We start from the raw sequence: 27,216 nt of genomic DNA, 5'->3' as shown, positions 1-27,216 counted from the left end.
TTTCACTTAGTTTTGTCGTGGCCACAAGATATTACCTCGTGGGAACATGATAATATGTTGTGGCCACAAGATATTATCTTGTGGGAACGCAATATTATGTTGTGGCAACGAGATCATCTTATTGAGGTAACGACATCCTTATGTTGTGGCCACGTGATGTGAAGTCGTTCCCTCAAGATCCTAAGTTGAGGGAACAACATCCTTTCTCATGGCCACGACTTTGTATTTTGAGGGAACGACATCCTTATCTCGTGGCCATGACTTCGTATGTTGAAGGAACGACTTTCTTATCTTGTGGCCATGACTTAGTATGTTGAGGGAACGACATCCTTATCTTGTGAAACGACTTAAATGCGTATAAATGTTACATTTATATAGCACCTTTCTGAGTACTCAAATGGAAAAAGTCATTTCATATGGTATAGTTCAAAACAAAATGTAGAAATACATACAAAGTCGTGGCCACGAGAAAGGATGTCGTTCCCTCAACAAGCTGATCTCGTTGCCACAACATATCGCGTTCCCACGAGGTAACATCTCGTGGCCACAACATATCACGTTCCCACGAGGTAATATATCGTGGCCACGACAAAACTAAGTGAAACGAACATGTCCCCTCCCGGTCACCGTAGATAATAATACTTATATGTGTTATTTCCCGAAAAAGTCCATCATTTTGCGGTTGTTGCTAGCCCGCAGGGCAAGTTGTTCGGCTCGTGCCATCTGCAGCACCTCGCGCAACAGGTGGAAAGTCAGATCCAACGAGATGGGCGGATGCTCGGACCGGCGATCGCGCTCCCCTAGGCTGTTCGGAATCCTGTTAACGACACTACCGACCATACCTCCTAACAGCCTCTGCGTAAGCTGCAGCTGAAGCGCCTCGGTGCGTAGCGGTGATCTCAGGTCGGGCACGCCGTTGTCCAACCTGACGAAATATTCCTCTCCTAAGCGCATCAGAACCGGCAGTTGCGTGAACGCGTGCCAAGGAGCGGACTCGGAGCGCGAGAGGAAAACACCGACAGACACGAGCAGCACGTGCAGCTTCATTGAGGGAAATTCTGGATAAACGTGAAATAAAACATGGCTAGATAAACAAAGAAGTTGCACAATTGTCTAATTTATATACGTAAAGTATACCACAATTATATTTAATAAAACAATTCTTTAGCCTGCCAGTTATTTTTAAAGTCCAAAACTATTTTAAAATGCTGTTTTTTATTTTAGAATTAATTCCCCGCCTTTAAATACGAAGCACAACAAATTTTTTGTGCAAATACATGCATGACTTTTAGATCCTGTATTTAGTCTGCACTATGGTCACAGTAAACTTTTTAAAACCTGATTCAAGTTATTCAATTATTTCAAAATAGCTAAATGTAAAAAAACTCTCTCTCATCATATACTAAAACTAAAATTATGTTGAAAGTTTTTTCTCACCTCAGTGAGGGTATCAAATATTTTCACGGTTCGTCCGCAATTAAGCGCGCGCAGTCGCACCTTTCTTGGGCTGTCGTTGGAGCGCGAGCCCCGTTTGGCTATATTTATATGACATGATGCACATGCGCGAACAGTATATTTGTGTGACGGGGGACCAGAATGAGTCACGAAATAAATTGCTATGTGTGGGTCGAGGAAGTCCGACATGAAAATGCAATAAAATTGCTCTCACACTCCACATTGTGTGTTTGGTTTCACGTTGTAGATTAATTTTTTTAATGTGTGTTAATGAATCTGAATCAAGTGCCGGTAATTGAGAGAGCAAGCTGATGACGTACTGGGTTGCGCTTAAAGAAGCGCATCACCATCTGCTCAAACTGTTGGCACCGCTAGTCCTCCAACGTGGAATCAGTTTGCCTACACTTTAGCCTATTAAAATAATCACCAAGATGGACATATTACATTGAATAAACAAATGTATTCAAATGTATTCATGTTTGTACCCAAGACAGAGCTGGTGCTTGTGTCTGCTAGTAAACTTGGAACTTCGTTCATCCACATTTGATTATTGCTGTGCTTAAAATATGTACTGATAGATAACTCTGTCGCAAACAGTGCGGGACATAGGCCAACATCCAAGCATTTCACACGTGTCAACATGTCTGACCTTTATCATTGTATCTACATCAGATTAGGCAATATCTACACCAACTCTTACAACAAATCATACACAGCCGTACCTGAATATTCAATGTCAGACGCAAAGATGGTACATCAGTATAAATCGGTCAGTAGAGAGAAATATGCATGTGATGACCAAATAAATCTAAAATGTTTAGGAGTTAGATTTCAGACCAGTGCGTTGTATTGTTTTTATTTGTTCGACATGTACCAGAATACACCATATTTATAATATACATGCACAAAACTCATTTAGCATACTATGACAATAGCAGGGGCATGCTTTGAAGAACATCAATAAAAAACAATTACAATCATCGTAGTTATGTTGTTCATTATATTAGGCTAATACTTATTAGTCTGGTTCAGACAAGGCTTAGCCTAAGCCAGGACTATCAGTTAATTTAGGCTATTTAAGTCGCTTTTATTAAAATGCCTTATAAGAAACCATTACTGATGTTCATCTTGAGACAAAACAATGGCACTGACATATTTTAAGATATGTCTGGGCAAGTTATTTTCAGTTAGGATAGCTCAAAATTAACTTTAGTCTGGGACTAGTCCTAAACCTTGTCTGTGAAACCGGGGCTTTATCTGCTACTCCAACTTTCCCACAAATCCGTTGTACAGGGCAAGTCCCTGCAAAAGTCAACCAGACAACAAAAGAAGGCTTTCACCATACTGATAAAACACACTTAAATACACATGTGAGGTCACAGAGTTTTCAGAACATTTTTTAAAAGCCTCATTTTTTACAGTCATGTAAGTGCTGCTTTCAAAAGTGTCATATAACGGTCCATAAAATGGGCACATAAAACATAATAATTAGCTATATATTCTGTAAAAAGCAATATACATTCTCCAATTGTTGGGTATTATTGCTGCTCATTTTAATTCACAGAATTGCATGTCGTCTCTAAAAATTGTGTTCTTTGTGTACCTTTTTTAAAATATGCATAGACTCCTGCATTTTTTCTGACTCAGCAAGGGTTTAGGAAAATAATTCAATATATTTGTAATACATTCTCTGAGAGTTCCTATTTCAAGTTTTGACTTGACATCCACAACACTGGAATTGCACAACAGCAAAACATGAATAAAACTTGATAATGGACCGTGTCAAATCATTTTTTTACATGTAACAACAAGTAGATATTTAAAACATGTTGTTCCTCACAAATATACACAAACCTCTCTCTCTTTCTCCTTCAAGGTTCAAAGAGTTTTGGTAAACACATGGTAAAATAGAAAGGTACATGGATATGTACGTCTCTATGACTCAAACACAGAAAGAGTCATGAGCGCATACCTGTCAGCAGGTGGCGGGATGTCCAGTTCATACAGGGGTTGAGGGTTCAACGCGCCATTGGAGTGGGTCGTGCAGAAATCATGGCAGGCGGAGAGAGAGTCGCTCACTTAATGCGCCAGTTAGCGAGCGCGGCGTAAGTTTAAATATTTCACCTTACACTATCCGCGTATTAAAGATTGTATTTAGTCGATGCACTTTGATATATATACAGCTAGTAAATGTACTGACTGTATAAGTGTCCTGAGAGTGTAAACAAACCCTCAACCCAACCGACCGACCCAAAAGGGCACCCAATATAGTTAAAAGACATACATACAACATAACGGTATATCAGCAAAATAATGTTAGCTCCCAAAATGTCTTGTAGATGCAGATGTCCCGCTCATTCTCAAGCGTATTCAAACATTCATCGTCGAGGTAAGATTCGGTTAATATTTTTCTCAAAATAAATGAACTTTGTCACGTGAGCGTATGTGTGAAGTTTCTGCAGGTGAGCATCATACGTGTGACCGGAAAACGGACTACGCGTTTGAAGTAAGAGTCCAAAACCGTATATAAACAGTTTATTTATAGTTTTACCGTAAACACTTTTTAACTAGTTATACTCAAGCTATCATTTATAATCATTTATAGTAACATTGTTTGAATAAATGAGCCATTCAAGTAATAGAATCAATCAAATGTTATTGATATCAAATTAAATTTATAATTAAATTTAGTATGTTTAAGTAGTTATACATATAGGTCATAAGAGTTACATCACCGTTTATAGTTTACATTACTATTGTATTTTATATATATATATATTTTTTTAGATGGCATGTTCGAATATCAGATATGGGGCAGGAGTGACCAGAGAAATTGGCATGGTGATATATTTAATCCGTATGATTGCCAAAAAATGAAATGTGACCCTGGACAACAAAACCAGTCTTATGAGTAATTTTTCGAAATTGAGATTTTTACATAATTTGAAATCGGAATAATTAAGCTTTACTGATGTATGGGTTGTCAGGATCAGACAATATCTGGCCGAGATACAACGGTTTAAAACTGGAATCTGAGGATGCAAAAAAATCGAAATATTGAGAAAATTACCTTTGAAGTTGTTAATCAGAGGCACTGCAACAGGCCATCCACTCATAAAAATAAAGTTTGTATATATTTAGGGTAGAAAATTTACAAAATATCTTCGTGTAACATGATCTTTACTTAATATCCTAATGATTTGGGGCATAAAAGAAAAATCGATAATTTTGACCCATGCAATGTATTTCTGTCTTTTTCTAAAAACGTTCCCGTGCTACTTAAGACTGGTTTTGTGATCCAGGGTCACAAATGTTTAGTCTCTGTTATTGGTCATTGTGAAGTTTGTTCAAAGTTATTTCAGTTGTACTGTAACTTCTTCATTGGCTAGTTGGATTTGTCTGATTGTGATTTTTTAAATCAGGATTTGCAGAATATGGGGGCTCGTAACGTGTGTCTGATGACGGACAGAAATCTGGCCCGCCTGCCACCTGTCGTAGCAGTGCTGGATTCAATGACAACGCTTGGAGTGAAATATCAGATCTTTGAGGATGTGAGAGTAGAACCAACAGACAAAAGGTGAAACCATCAGAGATGGAACGCACACTGCTTGACCTTGACCCTGTGATTGTGTTGAAGTGTTGACTGTGTGTCAGCTCATCTTTATAGACGTTTTTTCTGATTAAAAACAGGATTGTGTAAATTAAATTGCTCTGACTTTTCACAGTTTTAAAGAAGCGATTGCTTTTGCCAAAAAGGGACATTTTGATGCGTATGTTGCTGTGGGAGGGGGCTCTGTGATTGACACCTGTAAAGCCGCCAACCTGTATGCATCTCACCCAGACGCAGAATTTCTGGACTTTGTAAATGCACCAATTGGAAAAGGAAAACCTATTACAGGGACATTGCAGCCCCTTATCGCTGGTACAGGCAAAAACTCTCCTTGTCTCTGGTTTGTTTTACATACACTCTTCTATATTATTATATTGTTTTTTATGTGTGTCTGTTTGTCTTTGCCTGTGTAAGTTCCCACCACAGCTGGTACAGGCAGTGAAACCACAGGAGTGGCCATCTTTGATTTGGAAGACATGAAGGCTAAAACTGGTTTGCATAAATATTTTACTTATTTCATCACTGTTCTCTGCATTTATTAATAAAGAGGCTGGTGAGTTTAGGCGTAAATTGAGATTGGGTTAAGTTCAGACTTTGTGTTAGAAGGAGGGGTCAAAGTCTGTTGTGTTGAGTTTTGAAATAATTCACTGTGCGTATTTGTTGCATAAGTGTTGTGGAGTAGAATTATGTCCGTGCCTTTAGTGCATTTTTATCTAACTGAAACCCATTTATGTTGTGTTTTCAGGCATAGCGAGTCGAGCAATAAAGCCCACGTTGGGTATGGTGGATCCATTGCACACTCTTCACATGCCGTCCCGAGTGGCAGCTAACAGCGGGTTCGATGTGCTCTGGTGTGTGTTTAGACTTTTTTCAGAATGGTTTAAGAATCATTTTGTGCTATGTTATTTTGTATTTTCATGACGTTATATCTACAAGTGCTAATATTTTCTTAAATTAAATTAATTTGGAAAATAATGTCTCGTGTGTAGCCATTTTTATGTACCTCTCCAATGCTTTTTTCACTTAAATATTTCTTTGTTGATACATCTAATATGTTTATTATGTGTAATTCTCTTCTTAGTCATGCACTAGAGTCTTTTACTGCGTTGCCTTACAACCAAAGGAGTCCGTGCCCACCCAACCCCCTGAATCGCCCTGCCTACCAGGGTAGTAATCCAATCAGTGATGTATGGGCAAGACACGCTCTCAAGATTGTTGCCAAATACTTGAAACGGTATGTTTCTTGTTTGAGTATGGAAGAAATTGTTTTTTTTATGAATGCTATCGGTGTGTTTTTAAGAGCATCTTTGTCCAAAATGCAAACAGGGATATTTCAAATTGGGATACTCAAACAATAATTTAATAGAGCCACAGAGCCTAATTATGTAGATGTTTACTCACTATGACATGGGATAGAAGAAGAAAGTATTTTAGCAATGAAAATATTCAATATAATATTGAGATATGAACGCAAATGTTTGTTGCAGGGCGGTGCGTGACCCAGAAGATGTGGAGGCTCGGTCCAGCATGCACCTGGCCAGTGTGTTCGCAGGAATTGGTTTTGGCAATGCTGGAGTCCATTTATGGTAATTAAACAGAACTCATTAAATTAGCATCCATTCTGGTAATGAGTTTGTGAGCATCAAATCACAAGCGAGCTCATGAGTTGCTAATGAAACCGCTAGTTCTACACTGTGATAATTTATTGTGTTTCTCCACTTATGCGTATCAGAGAGCGCAGGTGCACCGAAATCAGTACTGTGAGAGTCTAGGGAACAACTGTTTTAGGAAACATAAATGTTTTAACTTATTGTGTGTATTACTTATTACCTACCTACAGCTCTTTTTGGTTATTTATTTTTTCGATGGATTGCAGTTTCGTTGTACAATGAACAGTGACAATAAAGATTTGATTCTGTTCTGTTCTGTAATGTAATGTCCATTAGGTGACCATTATTTTCCATTATAGAACTGTTTTTTTTTTACTAATTATATCTTGTCATTTTATTTCATAAGTCATGGAATGTCATACCCTATTGCCGGGAATGTCAAAACTCATAGAGCCAAAGGCTACAATGTAAACCATCCTATAGTGGTGAATATATTCTGCACTACATGATAAAAAATAATGCATTTGACAACAGTGATTCTAGATCTTACAGTATTGAGAGATACTATATTATAAAATAATTTCTTCTTTTTTCTTCAGCCTCATGGACTGTCTGTAGTTCTCACATCTCCTGCTGTTTTTGCCTTTACTGCCAGCATGTGCCCAGAGCGCCACCTGGAGGCAGCACAGATACTAGGTAACACATTGCACACATGTTTAAATGTCTCCCAGAGTGTCTCAGTCACTGCTTTAAGAATCAGATTCTAAAATATTGTAAAATAATGCACTGAAATTGGTACTTTTTTGTTTAATTGTAATGTTTATGTAAATAAAGTAAAACCTGTAATGTGTAAAGCAGTCTTACAGTTTTTGATCTGCTCTAATTCAGTTTGCATTGATAGATTATAGACTGTGTGATGTTATTTGTGTTTTTAAAGGTCCTGATGTGACTAACGTTAAGAAAGAAGACGCCGGCCGTTTATTGGCTGACACTCTTAGAATGTTTTTATATGACCTGGATGTGGAGGACGGCTTGTCTGCCATTGGCTACACTGAAGAGGACATTCCATCTTTAGTGAAGGGCACTATCCCTCAGGTCAGCCAATCACATCGTTGCACTAACATAAAAGCCATACTGAGATCAGAAATTCTGCCTCATCAAAATTTATTCAAGCAACCTTTCTGACAGAGAATAAAACTTGTGAAAAAGTTAAAATCCTTAATGATGAATTGCTTGTGTGTGTTTTGCAGGAGAGGGTCACTAAACTGTCCCCTAGAGCTCACAGTGAAGAGGATTTGTCTGATCTGTTTGCTGCCTCCATGAAGCTCTATTGAGCATCCTGAAGGACATTATAGCACTGAACTGAAAACACACTCACAGGTTTCTCAGAAGCGCAGACTCTAATTAGCTGTGCTAATTTTATTATGTAAGCAAAGACACTGATTAGGGATGCACCGAATGTTCGGCCACCGAATATATTCGGCCGAAAATAGCAAAAAACGCATGTTCGGTATTCGGCCGAATATGTGAAATGGCCGAATAATTTTACCGAACATGACTCGAGAAACGATCAACTAGCAACCAGCGCAGAGAGAGAGAGAGAGAGAGAGACGTGCGCTTTATTAATGCCGCAAACATTTTGGCAGTGTGTGTGTGGAGCATTTTAAGGTGTCAGAGAAAGACAAAGCACGGGACTTGCCGCACGGAAGTAAATTTCCGAATGAAAGCGTCTTTACCGGTCGGTAACTTGTGGCTATTTCAGACGGGAGCGGGCTGTCTGACAGTAGCCCCGCCGCTCGCGACATCCTTTGACATCATACAGTGGTCGCGCGCACACAGTTCCCTGTACTAAACAACTTGTCAAAGTATGTTCTGTGCATCCCGGCCACGAGTGCACCAGAGAACAGTCAGCTTTTGTGGGCGGAGTTTGCAGGAGAGACGTGAACTGATATGGTTGTCAGTCAGCATCAGTCAGAATAGCTTGCGTTCGATGTTTTTTTTTCTTACAATCATTTTGCAACGTAGCCTATAATAATCCAACAGTTTTAGTTTATTCGTATTTTTAGTTTATAGGCCTAATGTGGAATGACACTTTTTAATGAAGTGTTTTGTTGTAGGGGTACAGAGTAACTTACATTACATTCTTTTACCAGTCAGTTATAGGCCTAATTAATATAGGCTATTAAATTTTTTGTTTTAATGTATTTTGTTTTGCTCAATTTTATATTAAGTTGTATTGTATTTTATTGAAAAGCAAGACAAATTTTTAAAAGCAAATTTTGACTATTCAGTTTGTGCAATAGTGAAAAAATAGCTTAATAAATAGAAGAAATGCAAAAACCATATTCGGTGTTCGGTATTATTCGGCCTTCGGCCAAGTGTTTCACATCATGTTCGGCTTCGGCTTCGGCCAAGAATGTTAGATTCGGTGCATCCCTAACACTGATCTAAGTGCACTGACCTTTAATCCGTTTAGTGTGACGTCATGTTCACAACGAGACAAGCATTGAGTTTTAAATACAATTCAGAAACTGTATTGTCAGATACTGTACTTTTAAATGATGCACATGTTCTTGTGTTTCATTCGAGATTCATCAGTACAGTAAGAATATGATATGCTGTAAACAAAATGTACACTTGTGACTGATCAGCACAAATTTGGTTGATTTGAAATCTCATTAATCTGATTAAGTCTATTGACTATATTAGATTTAGTCTGGTTTAATTTTAATCTAGTGCTCAACATTAAAGTTTCTCCTTTGGTACTTTTCAAATCCCTATTTAAGCTTTCATGTTCAAGTCAGGGTGCTGTGTTACTTGCAGACAACTGTTGTAAAATTGTTATCAGAAATGGAAAAACTTGAGATAATTTTTCTTGGTAACAATTTACAATAAGGTTTTTAATTTAGGTATTTGTTTATATTAGTAAATGCATGAACTAACAATGAAAAGGATCGTTTTTCAGCATTTCTTAATCTGCTATTAAATGTCAATACGTTTATTCCTGTTAGTTGGTACATTTAATGTTAACAGATACTTTGGAATTTAAACATATTTTAGTAAATGCTGAAATTAACATAAATAAATGCTGTAAAAGTATTGTTCATTGTTAGTTCATGTTAGCTAATGCATTAACTAATTGTTAACAAATACAACCTCATTGCAAAGTGTTACCTTTCTTTCATCAATTATATAAATTATACATATATTTATGTACATACGCATGCTACATTTACATGTCTTTATAAATGTGAAGAAAAAAAACACCGGTAAGAAAATGACTGAACTCTACACAAATGAATTTTGTTTAAACTGAACCAAGGAAACAAACATTTACATGAATGGAGGTGTAGCCTACAGGTTATTGATTGACAGATTAGTTGAAGACTTGCGTAAATATTTTTGTCATTTGTTTTGAGATGAGCAATAATTCAGATTGCGGATGGATGGAAATTGTCAACATTTATAAGGTTGTGGTATTCAGGATTAACAAATATTCAAAATTATGCAGGGATCTGACCTGGTGCTGGTGAAAGTGTAGTGACATAAGTGTGAATGGTTAAAGTAAATCAAGTGTTTGGAGTTTGGAAGCATGTCATTGACCTGTTTTGGCCCCAAGAGGTATGTGATTGGCTGATTAAACCTTGGCTTCTGAAAGCGGGAGTGGCTGATGAAAGTGTTGGCTCCTAGAAGTGCGTGATTGGCTGAACAGAGACGTGAACCGCAGCTGGTAAACACTCACGTGGAGCAGACTTAAACAGGCTTAAGAGTACTTTACTTTCCCAGAAAAGCATCAATCGAAACACTGATGTGTGCGTTTGAGAGAGCAAGAGAGAGAGAGAGAGACTACTTAAAGAAGAGAGAGAGCACAGCAGTATCACTGAATCTAAATGAACAGATAAAGTGTGCGTCGGCCTTTTGTATTTGTGTCATTCGACCTCAACATGCAGCAAATCTACACCCAGAGTCATGAAGAGTTTGAAGTATTCACCACTGTGCTGTCTCCTCAAGGTTAGTGGTCTTGTTCTGTGAGTCATTTGCAAAGCATAAGAACAAAACTGGGTTTTGTGTAATTGGATGTTGCACAATTGGTTTCAGTTTGTCGGAAGAGTGTGAATTTCAAGCATCAAGGAGAAATGGTATCTTCACACAAACACACACACAAGCTGTTTTCTTATTGGAGCTGCAGATGTATTTGATCTTATAGAGCTTATGGTGCAGGTGATGATGGTGAAGTGCATGTGTTGTGTTGTGAGGTGGTTGTGGTGACAGGATACAGTGCAGAATACGAAGACGAGGCGTCTGTCTGTGCCGGTGAAGTTGTGATACTGCTGTATCGGGAAGATGCTGACTGGTGTTACGTACGACAGCCGAATGGACGAGAGGGATACCTGCCCACCACATGCCTCGAAAAGGTACACACAGGCACAGAAAGAAAACAATTCAAAGATTACACAATATAAGTAGACACCTGGATACCCATGTGCGAACATTTAATGAGTTAAACTGTGGTGATTGGACTCTGTTCAGAAATTAGTATTGGGTAACAATGTTGGCGACCTGGCATGCAGTCAGCGTTCCAATTTTTCCTTAAAGAACAATGAGATTCATGTCTGGCCTTTATGGCTGTTTGCTGGAAATTATACATTTGTTAATAATAGTTAAAAGTTAATAATAAGTCATGCTGAAATAAAGGCAGTTTATAAAACATATAGGCCCGGTTTCACAGACACGGCTTAGCTTAAGCCAGGACTATGCCTTAGTTGAATTAAGATATTTATGTTGCTTTTACAAAAATGCCTTAGAAGAATACATTACTGGTGTGCATCTTGAGACAAAACAATGGCACTAACATATTATTTCAAGATATTCACAAGATATTTCTGGGCAAGTTATATGACAGGTCAAACATTCATTTTAGTCTGGGACTAGCCTTAAGGCTTGTCTTTGAAACCGGGCCATAGTGTCCTAAGTATGTGGCCATGTAGTTTCATTTATTTCTGTTGTTTGTGTGTAGAAACAAAATCCTCTGCGGCTTATCGTAACTACACAGAGCTCCATACAAGAGTCGTCTAATGACCGTCGTGGCTGCACGGGGTAAGTTCATGTTGTTAATTTGCTTTTATTGTAACAGATGCAACTCTGATACTGTTTCTGAACTGGTATTTGTTAGTGCAGAAGACGCTCTCTGAAACTGCCACGGCGGGCATCATTATCAGGAGTGCCTGGCTCACCCCGATTACTTCAGCGGCTGCTCACTCGCCCCCGTCGACGCAGTGAAGGACATACCATACATACTGGCTCCATCAATCCTGCCTTTCATCCTGATTGACTCTGCCCCACAACTCCAAGCTCCACCTCTCCATTTGCTCTTAACTCCACCTTTGCAGTGATGCCATAGAAGAACCATTTTTTGTTTAGTTTAGCGTTTTTAGTCTGTAGAACCTTTTAACATAAAGAATTATTTGTGCAACAGAATGGTTTCATTTTAAGCATGCACCTGCAATATGCCGTTTTTTGTGACTGAACCTGCAACCAGTGTCCAGATTGTTTACCTTTTACCTTACTGAGCAAACCCACATGTATATGTAAATAATGTAAACAAATGATTTTCATTAAAAAGTTTGTTTAAAAGTGTGTTTAATCTAAGTCATCTAAGCAATGCAAGTCATCTAATGATCTGGACGTCTTAAAATTGTCATTTTATTTATTATTGACCTCCCCCTCCACGCGCACACGCACACACCAATTCAAGTCATAATCCCCACACAAAAAGTAACAACACAGTACTTGTGTTTTAAGTACAGTGTATGTATAGGTCTCCAAATTTGGCTTATTACATAAGGAACTATTCAATGTATATGCTGTAAGGCATCAGAGGCTTTACTATTGTTAAAGGTCCAATGTGTAATTTCTTGGAGAATCGTTTGACAGAAATGCAATATAATATACATAACGTTGTCTTCAGAGATAAAGACCTTACAAAAAAGACCTTATGTTTTTAGGTGCTGTGCAGCAATGTAAGATACAGTTATGGTGAACAGGCTTTTCACATCATAGCTTATTGTATCATGTATTTGAGCAAGGCCAAAATGCTGTACACTGAAAAAAAATGATTTTTTGGGGGTAGTAAATTTTATTAAAAAAACTAATGTCTTTCTACATAAAAAAAGTTAGTTGATGTGTGAACTTGAAAATGTTGGGTAAAAACTAAAGCGGTATTTAAGTTGCGCATGTATTGATTAAGATAAGTAAATACTAAAATGTAATGTTTGTTACATTTACACGGATTACTCAAGTATTTATAACAACGTAAAAAACGTTGTAGAATTTATTTAAGTTTCTTAATAATCTTTAGAAGCGCAACTGAACAATCCAAGTTGGTGTCATTTCGCAATATTTTTCTAAGTACTTTAAAAACAATTCTCAGACAAGTGAATGGCAACTTATTTTAGTTATATTTAGTTTGATATTTTCTAGACAGAGAATTACTCTTGTGTTATACATCGAAGTATTCGTCAATGCGCATGAACGAGAAGCCCGCCATTTGAGGGATGGTTTCGAGGGAGCGGTATCATCCACACAAGCAGGTATGTTTTAAAGTTAACGTTAATTGTCTTTATATGTTTTATATTATCGTTGTTTTTTATTATTTCTCGTTCATATATGTTTAGCTAATGTTAGGGCCCATGTTACTGTAATTTAGAACTGTTTTGCAGCGACAATGTCTTTAGGTCGTCGTATTTTCAGACAGGTTGTTCTTTGCGACATTTTAAGTATTCGACAATGTTTTTCACAAGCATTTCTTTATTTTCACTCGGACAAGTGAATGAACAACAGCAGTGATTCGCAACAGTAACGTTATATTTGGCGTCACATTTGTATTTTTTAATATGACAATTGACAATAGGCTAACTTTTATGTGTGAACTTTTATCTTCCGCATCCTCTCTCCTCCTCTCGTGCGCAGTAACCTGCGTGTAGGCATATTCTGCCATGTTTCTGAACTTGACTGAGCCGTCTACCGCTCACATTTAAAACAAAGCAGCTGCCGCCACAGGAGCGTCATTGACGCGCTGATCGATTATCCAGTAACGTTAATACATTTGATCAGGTAACGAGCATTAAATTGTGCCTATGTAAGCAAACAAGGTAATTTAGGGGAGGCTGTGTTGTATCATGAATAAATCATGTCCCGCGTCGTGCCTGCAACCCCTTCTTTGCTTCTCATGAAGTAAAATCACTAATGGCCATCCTTCCGCTGGAATAAATAGTCCCTGGCCAACTCCAGCAACAAAATGTTTCTTCACATACGTTTACGTTGCAGTGCATTGTGTTGCAGAGGTTTAGCTGTCCTTTATCGTGAATAAAACTGAGCTATTTACCACGCCAGTTGAAACGCTGGAAAGAAACGTTTTAAAATAGAAAGTGTAGAGAGACATAGGCCTAACGTTACTTTTAACGTTACTTTATAGCACCTGTCACATTTACAGTCTGATCTGAAGTTCTGTAATCTGTATAGATCTGCCGTGTATGTAATTTCTACATGTTTATGTATGTACAGTAATTCATGTATTCATTCTTGCACCGATTATCTATCATTAATATACTTTAGATGACCTGCTATGATATTAAGTGTCGTTTTCTTGCCTAAAGGGAAAATATTTGATTGGGGTAAAATAAACTAAAGTATATAATAAAGAGGTCAATGTTTCACATTTATTCTTTTTATTTTTTAGCTACTGTTTAATTGTGAGTGTATGTATGCAAGCACAATATGGTTTACTATTTTTTTTCTCTAATTGCAGGAAATTGAGGGGGCAAGTTCAAAAGTACTGAAGACTGACCGAGAGCTGTCAGTTGAGCACATCAGAGTGGCAGACTTTATTAGGTAGAATTCAGGAATCGACTTGTGACCTTACATTTCTTTCTGCCTGATGTGGCCTTGCAAAACATGTACTTTGATGTAGCTCATAAACAGTTGAAAAATAATACTGTGGTAAGCTAATGTTGATGTAGTATAATACTATGAAGCAGAAATACTGTGTTGGGATTGATTTCATTGGTGGTTATTACTGCAAAACCATGTCAAGTCAGTCAAATCAACTTTATTTATATGGCGCCTTTTACAATTTTCATTGTTACAAAGCAGCTGTACATGAAACATATTGACTATAAGCAAAACATTAAAGTTACACAAGTTTAAACAAGAAAAAGTGAACACACACAGAAAACGGACACGCTCACAGGCTCATACACTACCACATGCATAAAACACAACTTCACATGCACAAAGCACAATATACACACGCAAGCATGCACACACACACGCACATGCATAAAACACAACTCCACACGCACAGAGCACAAATACACACGCACTGTTACTGTTTTGGGATTGCTTCCAGTGGTTACATGATTTTGCGATAATAACCACCATTCTTGATGTTGTTTGTTTGTAATTGTTTTTATATGGCTTTGCATTTTATTGTTACATTTAAAACTAACTTAATGCTGCAATATATATTATATATATATAATAATTTTATTAAGCGTTTAATAAATTCTTTTTGATACAGTTGAGTCCAATTATTGTTTTTGTTATCTGCAACAATGGTAATATATTTATATGATTTTAAATTAATGTAATAAAATGAGGAAATTGTTTTACTTTAATATAAATACAATACATGTGAGCAAAAATTGCACCTTTACTAAAAAAGTTGAGTTAGATTTACTAAAAAAATAATCAGACCTACACAAAAATAACACATTCTATTTACTTATTATTCTTAAGTAATTTTTATGTAGAATAATCTAATTAGATTTACATAACTTTATTATTACATATAGGTAAAAAATTAAGCAAGATTTATTCATAATTTCAAAATAAATTTACTAAAAAAAACTGAGTAGATTTTACTTAGTTTCAGGAGTAAAACTTACTTTACAAAGGTGAATGCAAAAACTTGTTAAAGTAAGTTAATCCTACAAGTTGTTTCTTTCAGTGTAGTTACCAGTCAGCATGCAAGATATCCAGTCCCTGCAGGATTTTAAGATCGCGGAATTTAACGCTTAATCAAACAAGCTCCGCAGATTTTACGGCAATTTGCAAAATTTAGAGATTGTTGCAGATTTTCCGCATAATTTGGCCGAAGAAGCCGTCAAAACCTGCTCCAAAAGTCAAGCAGATATAGGCTGCGTCTCATTTCGTAAGGCTGCATCCTCCAGAGGTCTCATTCGAAGGCTGCTACGTCATCGAGGCTGTCTCGTTTCATAAAATCAGGTAGGACTCTCCGGAGGCACCCTTCAAATGTGACCTCCTTTGACAGGAATTCAGAGTACACATGAGCTGTATCCTTCGTTGCTGGAGATAACCCACAATTCTTTGCGTCAGCCAACGTCTGTTATTTGAATAAATGGCAACATCTGCACATTCAAGCAAATATGTGGTGTTTAAATGTTAACAATTTACAATTTGTGCCACGTATTTTTAATCTTAGCAGGCATATGTAGTAAATAGGTTTACAAGTGTTTAGTGATTTTTAAACGTTTTGAAACAGTAAGGCAAAAATTGTATATTTGTTTAACTCTTTTGGCATTGTTTAGGGTAGAAAGAAACCAACTTATACCTCTTAAATAATGTAGAAATCATTTTAAATAATTTGACAGGTGTGCGAGTGCAATGTGTTGTCATAGCAACGTGGTACTTCCTGTTTCCTTTTCTACCAGTATGTCCTATAAAGGATGTCTTGTTTAATTCTAAATTGAGAATCCTCCTTATACCGCATTGAGACTTACTCTTACAAAGACACGATGAAGTAAAGACAACGTGTTAGACAACAAACCGGCAACGGACAGAGAACAAAGGGGCATTATATGAGGGAAAATTAACGAAGGATAATTACATACGGGAGGTGACGGGCAGGTGACTGGGATTAACACTCAAAGTAAGATTACGGGAGACAGGAAGGCGGGGCTGAGAGACAAGACAGGATGACACGCGGCGAAAGTGACAACAAAAGCCACGTGTCTCCACACAAAACGCAACGTAAACCCGCAAGACGTGGTTCTGTCACGACTCCGTCCAGTGAGCATGAGAACTCGTAATAGTAAGGACAGAGTCCTGACACATTTGTTAAGATATTAGAACAGTTAGGTCAATGCAATGTTCCTCAATCAGCAATTTAAGTAGATGAATAGATGTGTGAGTGTTTGACTGAGAGAGGGAGGGAGGTAGTGATTGAATGAATGACTAGAATAGAAGGAACAAATCTATAAATAAATAAATTGGATGAATTCTGAAGATTCTGTGTGTTTCTTAAATACAGACATATGTCAAAGTATGCTTAAATATGTAGAGCATAACATATAAATAAAACACACACTTTCTAAATGGTGTCTAACAAATGTCTAACAAAACTATTAAGTTTTATTTTATTTTTCAATTATTTAATTGGGGTAACAATTTGTGCCACATATTAAAAGATAATGAGAAAATCAATTTCTCACTCCTGACATATAACATTTTGTCATATTGTATTTCCGTTGGCATTAAAAAATAAAATAAAAAAGCAACATAAAGAATAATAGAGAAAAACTATCTTCCTCTCTTAACAGGATTCTTTGTGTATCCCTCGTACGTTTCTCCAAACCATTACAAATTGTAAATGTGTTTAATGTCTTTTGATGTTAAGTGCAATTTTTAACAAAGAGTTTATTCAAAAACTATTTCCGGTATGGACACACTTTTTTATTAAAACTGTTTCGACCAAAAGTAGACGCAGTTTCGCGCATGCGCGGAACAAACCGTGTTTCCGGGACGGATCGGGTAGCGACATATACTACAGAAGAGCTATGCGGATGTTCTTAAGATTTTTCTTGTTGTTTATTTGGCATTTTGTATCTTCTTGTTAAGCAATAAAATATATATATATATATATATACTATAGAAGGGAGATCGAAGTGTCTGTATTTGCTAACAACATCCATTGCCATCTATTTTTTTAAAAACTAGCCTCTCCTTTCCTTCGTTCCGCTGAAGGCGTTAGCATTAGCCGTTAGTTAACGTTACGCTTTTTTGGCTAAAGGTTGCAGGCTAAGGTTAGTGGCTTTGAGCCAAGTCAGCCTCACCGATGTGTGTGTCACGTTCTTCAACAACACACCTGGAAACAACATAAAGCAATCTGAAAGCTGCCATGTTTATTTCGCTGTCAATGAACATTCATCACAATCAACTAAACGCTGATTTCTTAAAAGTATGCGAGGTTCATCATGGCATAAACTCAAACGTTATCGCAGAGACATTTCCACAACCATAAACATGAAGCGAAACGTAATTGGTTGCTTGACCTGTCAGTCAAAATGGCATCTTGGGCGGGACTTAAACTTAAAGCGGCCAAGAATTCCAGACCTTCTGTATGAATCTGCTGCATGCCTTTTAATTAGGGATGCACTGATAGGTAAATTTTGGCCGATAACAATAACCGATAATTATTTAACACTGGAAGCCGATAATCGATAAATAGGCCGATATACAGTATCTAAATATTAATATAACATTTTCTGAGACTGAAACAAAAGGCAAAAGTGGACAACTGCTTTTATTTGAAAACATTCACTGCAGAAAACAAGGTAACCGTTACTTCTGTTTTTCCTTGAAAATCATGTTCCAAGCCTACTTTACACTAGTTAAAAGATTCTTTAACTTTTAAACTTTTCTGGTATAATGTTTATTTAATAAACAAATTATAGATGTTCTTCCAGAGCAACCCAGAAAAGTGTTCTTAATAGCCACATGTCTCCAGACAGAAAGCATTCAGACAGCAATCGGCTTTAAAAAATATGCTTTTCTTCCTATAATTTACACATTCATAAATATCTACATACTGTACCTACATTTACAATGTTTTGCTAATTTGCTAACAGTAAGTGAATGATCACGACAGAAAGACATTACTGCACTGGATTTTAACTGTGAGCAGCGTGCAGCTGAAGTGGTTTAATTAGAGAAAATGATTAATATTTTATTGGCTATAATTTATCAGCACTAAACACTAAAAATGACCATTTATCGACCGATACCGATATGGCCGATAATTTATCGTGCATCCCTAACTTTTAATAATAGGAGATGCATAAATTATGTTTTCAAAGGTGGTAGTTTTAAAGAAGAACCCTATTTGCCAATTCAAGTAGTATTTTTTACTTTTATCGGTAAAAAAATTAACAGCAATTTTTGTCGTAAAATTTGAATAAAGCCGCTGCAAAATTAAGCATTTGGCCGCAGAAATCAAAAATAATCCCGCAAAATTAGACGACTGACATTGTGGAGGTTAGTTTTAGCAAGTAGCTTTGAGACTTGTCATTTGAAGATTTGTATTTCAATAATACATTTGTCACAGTTAAATGATGTTCACCGTCACCCGCAGGCCTGTTACACTGAATTTATGGAACTATAGCTATCCACTAAACATTTCTATTTATTGAACCAACATATTTTAGAGTTCTTCAAAGCGTTTGCTGCCTTAAGGGATACTTCACCCAAAAATGAAAATTTGAACATTGAACAATGAACATTGGCATAGACACAAAACCAATGAAAAAAGTGAATGGGGGCCAGTTAACAACATTATTCAAAATATCTTTTTTTGTGTTCTGCAGAAGAAAGTCATACAGGTTTGAAATGACAAGAGTAAGTAAATGATGACAGAATTTTTGGGTGAACTATCACTTTAAAAGTAGTAGTCCATTTACTCACCCTCATATCATTCCAAATAAGTTTCTTATGCAGAATAAAAAATAAGATATTTTGAAGAATATTGGTGTCCCAAGAACATTGAAGTGAAAGTGAAGTGACCTATTAGTCAGATATGGTGACCCATACCCGAAATGTGACCTCTGCATTTAACCCATCCAGAGAGTAGTGAACACACGCACAGCAAGTGGTGAACACACGTACACCCGGAGCAGTGGGCAGCTATCACTGCAGCGCCCGGGGAGCAAGTAGGGGTAAGGTGCCTTGCTCAAGGGCACCTCAGTCGTTACCCGCCGGCCCTGGGAATCGAACCGGCAACCTTCTGGTCCATTGACTAACATTGTACGGACACAAAACCACAGAGACATTTCACAAAAAAATATTTTGCATTCCTCAGAAGAGTCATATACAAGTTTTTCTTTTTTTTAGTTGACCCTTTTAGATGTTTGCACATTACTTCATTACATTTACTTACTGCTTTGTTGGGTTAATCAAAGACAGTGACCACATGGTTTCATACAGATGGAATAACTTTATTGTTGTTAGGCTGAAAAGTAATCACGCATGCAAACAGCAGATTCCACAGCTGCGTAGAATCATCCAACTGTTTTATTGAAAAACAGAGGAAAAACAATCAGAAAAAACAAACAGATTCAATATCTGTACAGCTGAAAGTATAATACAATATATACCACTATTGTACACCAGAATACAATATATCATGAGGGCAGCAGTCACAGAGAAACAATCTGCACTCGAGTCTGTGTTACATGAAGCAGTAAAACATCTCTTTTGTGCCGCTCTTTACACCAACAATATCAATTATATGTTTAAGAGCTAATAAACACTCCCACACAGAAAAGTGCTCTGGTACAGATATTATCATTGACTTAAAATAAAAAAAAGCAATTAAAAAGCAAAAGCTCATCGAGCCTCCAATCACCTTCAATATGCTTCACCTGTAACCTCAGATGAAACCGAGGACAGGCCCTGTGTCTTCTCAGAACTAGCTAACATAGGGCACCATTGGGAAACGCTGCAGATCAAAGCTGGGTTCAGGTCTTGTTAAGGCTGTAACAGGTCTGTTCACCTGTTATTGGCAACATCAGGTTAAACGCAAAAGCTCACCAAGGTCTGAATATATATGACGTGGGTTCAACACAATCTTTACAATTTTCCATCTTTTTTAAACATCATCATTTTGCGGGTATATTCAGGATGTGTTGCTTAAATATCAGCTCTACAAATTAGGGTTATGGAAAATTTTTTGGTTTGTATGTTTTGCTTAACAAAAATAGTCTGACCGTATTAACCATGTAACATCAGCATTGCATTGACAGGCAAACAAGACAAATATAGTGCTGAAAAAAAAGTCCTGAAAATAACACCCACTTGGCTACATTCAGAGTAGCTTCAGACAAAATCCTGTCAAAAGATTACATTCCGATGCCAAGTAAACTGTTCTGAATTGCCTCGTACTGAACAATGTTTGAAAAGAAAAGGGACATGCACAAGGGCATATTAATCAAGCTAATAATCATATTATCAAGCTGATGTCTGACACTGGGTTAGTTCCTCACTGAGCTGTCTATTATGATGCGTTTCCTATTAATCACGCACGCACACACACACACACACACACTTACTGATGTAAACACGGGGCAGAAAAGACCACAGCTGTTTTTGTTTTGATTTCAGAGACTTTTCAGAGCACAAGGGTCAAAGTGCACTTTATTTTTAAGAATTATTTAAGTACTATGCGTGTGCATACTAGCAAAGCTTACGGGTGATCTTAAATCTATGTGCACTGTGGTGCAGCTGTACTTTAGGTGGATGAAAGCCAACACACGCTTCAGTAAATAACCACTCTGAGTTCTACATCTTAAGACTTGAAAAGATTTAAGCAATGCGTTTTGCACTGAACAGACGCATTAGGCGGCACCATTATTAGTTAGTTGAATCACAGTGTGTGTGTATGCGTGTGTGTACGTGTGTGTTATGCTTTAAAGGAAGCTCGTTCAGCGTAATGAAGCATCAGGATTGGTCCATGGGCTCAAAAGTGCTAGGAGGCTCTGGCCCATGACTCTCCATCTCTTCTTGCTTGTCAGTAGTCTCTTCTTCCTTCCCATCATGCCTTGCTGCAGAGTGCTGGCGCAGGTGTTTGTCCATGGACGCTTGTATGCTCGAAACCATCTCCTGCAAGCGTTGCCGTTGGGCCTCGATCACAGCGGGCTCCAGCCCCACGCCGTGGCCCTCACGTAGAGTAAGCATGCCTGGGGCCACACGCACCAGCTCTTCACCCGACAGAGGTAAACTCTCTCCCCTGACGCTGCCGCTGAGATCCACGCCGCTGCTGTGCTGTCGTCGTATTGGAGGATGCTCAGGAGGGGCGGAGCCTAGAGAGTGACCTTTTCCCTGGAAGGCGGTGACGCTCTGTTCTTTCCTGCGCACTGCCCCACCGGAGCCCAATCGTAGGCTGTGGGCGGGGCTTCCTTCATGGCTATGGGAGGCTGCATCAGTGCGGAGCTGGGAGAGGGCTTCCTGAACGAGGTCCTCTACATCAGGGCCTACTGGAAAATGACCAGCTGAGTCCACACATAGCTCCAATCGATCCTCTGCTGCATTAAACACAAACGTCTTGCCAGACAAGTGGGGCAGTGTGCAGTGCTTCCCGTCCAACAGACCTGAAATCAGATGGGGGAGAGAGAGAAAATTAGCTTCACGCATAAAAACACATGCATAAAGACATCAACCACCTGTCACACATGTCTTATAGAACTACATTATTTTTACAATTGGTTTTTGCAACACTAGACTTGTTTGCTCTGTTTGCAATGTTTTTATTGTACTTATTTTGCACAATTCTATTGGTTGCAATGGGTAGGGGATATGAACACAAATATGCATCATAGTATTCTTAAAATAAATAATGTAAATTATAACATTTAATATAACTACATACGCATAACAAACATATAGAAAAACATTTTATTTGTCTTTTTATCTTTGAATCTAACCATTTCTAAACAAATACTCTTTTTCTTTTACTCTGTCTTCCATGGCACATTGGAGACCTTTCTGGCAGCATACTGTACAGTGGATCTAAAAACATGACCCAATTGAAAATTTGCATTTAAAATCTAACTTAAACCTGGAAACAAACCAAGTTTTATAAAGAAATCAAACAGAAGAACCATTTAGATTCCGGTTTTTCTAGATCACTAATCAAATGTAGGCAAATGTGTTCCCATGTTAACTACTACAGTATATGCAAAGGTCAAAGACGCTCTTTGGAGGAGTCACTCAAATCATGCTCGAATTACACAGATCATCAGGTTTTTGCATCTTGTCCAGCCTATGCCGGCTTAAGTGCATGCTGTCATTACAACAAAAGCATTTGTACTAATGGTCTCAATCTTCCCACTTACAGTAACTTCCTATTGTAAGTTTAGATATGACATTTTCAATGTTCCAACTGAAATTACCATGGTTAATACACAGCTAGCATTTTCTTGAGTTTTGATGTTAAATGTATACATTTAGATAAAAACGTGTCAAAACCACTTATCTCGTGGTGCGACCAATAATATCTCTAACTGTCTTAAATTAAAAATAAAATATATTGCGACTTCCAGGAAAAATATGTTTGTTAATTTAAGAATACAAAATTATAGAATAAAAATACTTACCAAAACTAAAAAAAAGCAAATACTTTGTTTCTAAACACTTTAAATACTAAAGATTTGTAAAAAAAAAAAAAAGTTAAGCATGTCAAGGAAACAAATTAAATTAAGATTAATCATGATCGCACCACATGACATTTTTAAGGCTAAAGCCAATTCACCGATGATAACACTAAAATCACTTAATTTAAAAAAATGTATCTGCATTTACGCTGTGTGTACACCACATTCTTAATGTATGAATAACTGCAATAGATATTATTATTTAATTGCATTTTAAAATTGTTTTGTTGAATATCCTTATATAGTACGTCACTGAACCAAATGCAAGATAAAAGTAGATGGGACGGGTAGTTTACATATACATAAACATAAACATGAGATGAGAGTTGAAGACAGAAAGAGAAACCAATCCATAAACCTAGTACAAATGCATTGACTCTCTGGCAAACAGAGACCAGGTGCAGTGATCACAGCCATAGAAAAGGCAAACACATACACATTTACTTCCTAAGGCCTCATTGTGACACTGGTGAGACTAAAGAGACGAGAGAACAACAGGAAAAACCTTGAAAACTCCCTGAACTCTCATAACTCTTTCCCAGAAAGATCAAACACAGGTGTTTTACATGCTGTAAAGTAATGTTAACTGTTCTAGCATTTCCATCAGTCTTTGCCACTAAATTGACAGTGAGCTCAAAGAAAAACACACAAAAAACACCTTAAACACTTACAATAAAAGCAGGGCAATTTGAACCAGAAGTGCACACTCAGAAATCAATCAATGATCTATAATCTCTATACTACCTGTTTATTTTCTGTACAAAAATGTCTTAATGTGCATCTATACTTTCCTAAAACTTTATGTTTACATATACAGTATTCATACAGCTTTATTTTACATAGCACCTTACCCATGTCTTTCTTGACAATATTGTAGAAGACTCCTCCTTGCTGGAAGAGGTGAGGCAGTTTCTTGGCATATGACCAGACATCTTCACCTGGTAAAGAGAAGATAAAAACACATCAAAAACAGAGTTTTCTTTTGTCCCATAGTAAATCAGATACATCTTAAATGACTTAACCTGAAATACAATTGTTTTTAATCTCTTTATGATAATAAAAGTCTTTAACCAAAATAAAACAATACACACTTAAAAGAGGATGTGGTCTTACCCAAGAGTGCTGCTAGGAGACAAAGTGAAGACATCTCAAGGTCAATGTTGTCCTGGAGTTCCCTGCTGCTTGCACGTGGGTCATGAGTTTCAGGTGCATGAGACTGTGTTTGACTCAGGTGAGCGTCGGGCGAGCTCTCTTTCAGCACTTCTACAGAAATGCGATCGCCATGTTGCAACCCAACCTGCTGGTTCTGGTCCTCTGGGAGTGGCGGGGGCAGCTCTCTGGGCGGGAAACCATGGCGGATGCACAGCTGGCCGGGTGGCAAGTTGAAGACCTGGATGATGGAGTTCTGCAGGTCACTATAGGTGGTGTGCGGTTGCAACGTGAGCATGGCCTGCCGCCCGTCACTGGTCGTAACACGGATCTTTTTCTCTCCACTGGAGGGTGGCACTTTAGTGGGAGTGGGAGGAGCTGAGGAGGCAGCAGAGGAAGGGGACGAAGGGCGAGGGTTCTGCTGGCGCACACGGTCTGTGCTTCGGCGCTGGGAGAGAGCTGCCTGCTCGCTAATGCTGTGCTGCAAGACTCTTTCGGTCCTGCTCATCACAAGCTCCTCTTTATGCAATGTTTTACCTTTCTGACCCGTCAAGATGATTTTGGTAGGAGGGTGGGTGACCGGCTCAGCCCCATCGGCTCTGTTCTGCACGTGAGCGCCCTCTATGTTGACCGGATTATATTCATCTTGGCTTCTCTTGGCTGTGTGATGCAAAATGGTGTTTACCACTTTCTGCACCAGGATCTCGCTGCCGAACTCACCCGGGAAGTGTTTGGTGACGAGCCGCATGGTCACGTCGTAAACGTTACTGTTAAGCGACGGGTCCGTTTCGTACTGGAACCAGTAAACAGTCTCGCGCACCACACGGCCGCCCCACTCCAGAGTGATGGGGAACGCTTCAGGAAGATTTTCATACTCTTTCCCCTCCCAAAAGTGCTTGAAGCCGCATCCACATTTCCCACCCTGCGACCTCGTGTTGGTACGATCTCCATCCAAATAAACAACAGAGCCGTCGCCATGTACGCGTCTTACGGAGGTCCCATGGCACCAGGTGCAGGCCGTGAGGGAGCTTAGTTTATAATCGGGCACCAGAACGTCTTTTTCAGGGTTGTAGGAACAAACCAAACTATTTAGAGGGAAGCTGTAGTTTTTATCACCTCGAAGCGTGCCGTGAGTGGATTTGGCCAGGTTGTAGAGCTTACCCCCGGGTATGAGCCACTCGGCTGGCATGTGGAGCTCAGAAAGTGCGTTGCAGACCAAACAACGATGGAGACGGCCCTCCTGAACTGATTTCTTCGCTGCCTCCGTGACCTCCTCAGGTTGCACGCCGATCACTCCAGTGCGCCTGTATATGTACTGGTGAACGTCTGCAACTAGTGAGGGGTGGATCCCATGCTTGTCCATGAAGACATCCTCCATTGCACCCACGAGACGTAGCAAATATTTATCCTGCAGACTCCGATCGCCCCCGATCACACAGCTGCCGCTGGAGTCCAGACTCACATATCTCCGGATCAGCTCTTGTGGGATGCCCCACGCTTTCGGCAACAACGCAGAAGGTAAACGGGGTAACGGCGTGCCCTTTATGCCCACTAGGGGAAGATAGTGATTCCTGCCGGAGCTGCTCCACGCAATGCAGATGGGCTTGTTCAGTGTGCCATCTTTTCCTCGGCATTGCTCCTCTGGAACCAGGCCTGGGAGAAAGGTGGCGGAGTAATCGCCCGAGCTGCGCATGCCGCTCAGGGAGTCCAAAAGGATTATGGGTCTGTGAAGCACATTGGCCAGTCCGAATATGTGGATGTTCCTCAAGCCCAACGGTACGCCCTCTGGAGGGATGAACAACGGGTCACATTCATTTATTATATCTTCCCATTCGGCTGCGTCAATAAAGTCCTGGAATAAAGCTTTGTAGCGGTCCAGGTTCTGCTTGAAGTTGAGTTTAAGGTTTTCTCTGAGGGCATGCCAGAAGAGCTCACGTCCAACTAGAGCCCGGGACACGGCGTGGACCAGGCAGTGTCCGTCTCCGTCCACGTGCACGGGGATGAGACACTCTCTATTCGAGTTTGCTTTCTTGATCTCCTCCAAGGTGTCATGCAGGTAGATCAAACTCCCTGAACGGTCTCTACCATAGCCAACAGTGGACACGTGCTCTTGTTCAATGAGAAATGCCCTGTCACCTAGAAGTGAACAGTCAAAGATGTCTCCCTGGTTCATGTCCTTTAAAAGTTTAGCAGTGCCCGACTGTTTGTCCATTCCGTAGCGGGTGAGGATGGGGGAGAGCAGCTTGCAGTGATAGTTTGACAGTCCCATCACTTTCACCAGCTCCGTGCCCTTTTTGGGAGGGCCCGGCACACCAAGCAAAGCATTTCTCAGCAGGTTATGAAGCACCACATCTGGGTCAGTCACCTCTTCCACATTCGCGAGGTTTTTCTGCTCGTGTCTCTGGCCGCACTCGGTGCACTCGATGCTGATGGAGGTGTGTGCGGGAAAGAAGAGCTTCGCCTGGCACTGCGGGTCCGGGCACATCCCGCATAAAATGCGCCTGTCCTTTTGCTTCGCGCCCGGGATCAACGACATAATCCAATGTAATATCTCTTCTTTCCCAGCGGTTTACAAAAGCATCGCTGTGTATTTACCAACGAGTGAGAGAAAATTGTGTCACCTCACGCAGTTTCTGTTTTCCAGTAACAAACACAACACGGAAGCGGTTCTGTATCACAGAGTGACCTATGTGCGGCGTGTTGCATTGTGGGACATGTGGTTCGGAATCGTTAACGACCCTGGGTGTTTCCACATGATAGTTTCAAATGAACGTTTGTTAAAATGTGTTTTATATAAGACAAACTTTATCAGTTTTCATGTTATTTGGACATTGAATGTTTTATTCATTTATTACACGACACGGCGTATTATTATTAGACGATGTTAAAT

General features: G+C 38.9%; 4 protein-coding genes across 7 annotated transcripts; 2 read left to right on the top strand and 2 right to left on the bottom strand.

Moving 5' to 3' along the window:
- Positions 1–44: 44 nt before the first annotated feature.
- LOC130554074 (corticoliberin) lies at positions 45–2,479 on the bottom strand. The gene is made up of 2 exons (XM_057333501.1): positions 1,438–2,479; positions 45–1,058 (listed from the first exon to the last, which is right to left on the bottom strand). The coding sequence occupies exon 2, from the start codon at positions 1,045–1,047 to the stop codon at positions 652–654; it is 396 nt and encodes a 131-aa protein (XP_057189484.1). The 5' UTR covers positions 1,048–1,058; positions 1,438–2,479; the 3' UTR covers positions 45–651.
- Positions 2,480–3,453: 974 nt separating this feature from the next.
- Positions 3,454–9,612, top strand: adhfe1 (alcohol dehydrogenase iron containing 1). Of its 2 annotated transcripts, none has more exons than XM_057333474.1 (14): positions 3,454–3,560; positions 3,795–3,844; positions 3,909–3,961; positions 4,243–4,296; positions 4,878–5,032; positions 5,181–5,377; positions 5,480–5,557; positions 5,811–5,916; positions 6,147–6,299; positions 6,553–6,651; positions 7,082–7,160; positions 7,275–7,371; positions 7,613–7,770; positions 7,926–9,612. In XM_057333474.1, the coding sequence occupies exons 1-14, from the start codon at positions 3,508–3,510 to the stop codon at positions 8,007–8,009; spliced, it is 1,416 nt and encodes a 471-aa protein (XP_057189457.1). In that variant the 5' UTR covers positions 3,454–3,507; the 3' UTR covers positions 8,010–9,612. The 2 variants fall into 2 exon arrangements, with proteins under 2 accessions (XP_057189457.1, XP_057189458.1); XM_057333475.1 differs by having other exon boundaries at positions 3,918–3,961; positions 7,926–9,611.
- A 516-nt stretch (positions 9,613–10,128) lies between these two features.
- si:dkey-97a13.12 (uncharacterized) lies at positions 10,129–12,249 on the top strand. 3 transcript variants are annotated; one of them, XM_057333497.1, is made up of 5 exons: positions 10,129–10,686; positions 10,774–10,814; positions 10,932–11,090; positions 11,693–11,772; positions 11,854–12,249. In XM_057333497.1, the coding sequence occupies exons 1-5, from the start codon at positions 10,620–10,622 to the stop codon at positions 12,005–12,007; spliced, it is 501 nt and encodes a 166-aa protein (XP_057189480.1). In that variant the 5' UTR covers positions 10,129–10,619; the 3' UTR covers positions 12,008–12,249. The 3 variants fall into 3 exon arrangements, with proteins under 3 accessions (XP_057189480.1, XP_057189483.1, XP_057189481.1); XM_057333500.1 differs by having other exon boundaries at positions 11,849–12,249; XM_057333498.1 differs by lacking the exon at positions 10,774–10,814.
- Positions 12,250–19,949: 7,700 nt separating this feature from the next.
- Positions 19,950–27,013, bottom strand: vcpip1 (valosin containing protein (p97)/p47 complex interacting protein 1). The gene is made up of 3 exons (XM_057333443.1): positions 24,291–27,013; positions 24,029–24,115; positions 19,950–22,115 (listed from the first exon to the last, which is right to left on the bottom strand). The coding sequence occupies exons 1-3, from the start codon at positions 26,860–26,862 to the stop codon at positions 21,466–21,468; spliced, it is 3,309 nt and encodes a 1,102-aa protein (XP_057189426.1). The 5' UTR covers positions 26,863–27,013; the 3' UTR covers positions 19,950–21,465.
- Positions 27,014–27,216: the final 203 nt, after the last annotated feature.

This window comes from Triplophysa rosa, linkage group LG5 (assembly GCF_024868665.1).
Source record: "Triplophysa rosa linkage group LG5, Trosa_1v2, whole genome shotgun sequence".
Lineage (NCBI taxonomy): Eukaryota > Metazoa > Chordata > Actinopteri > Cypriniformes > Nemacheilidae > Triplophysa > Triplophysa rosa.
This window is presented reverse-complemented; position numbering and strand designations above follow the sequence as displayed.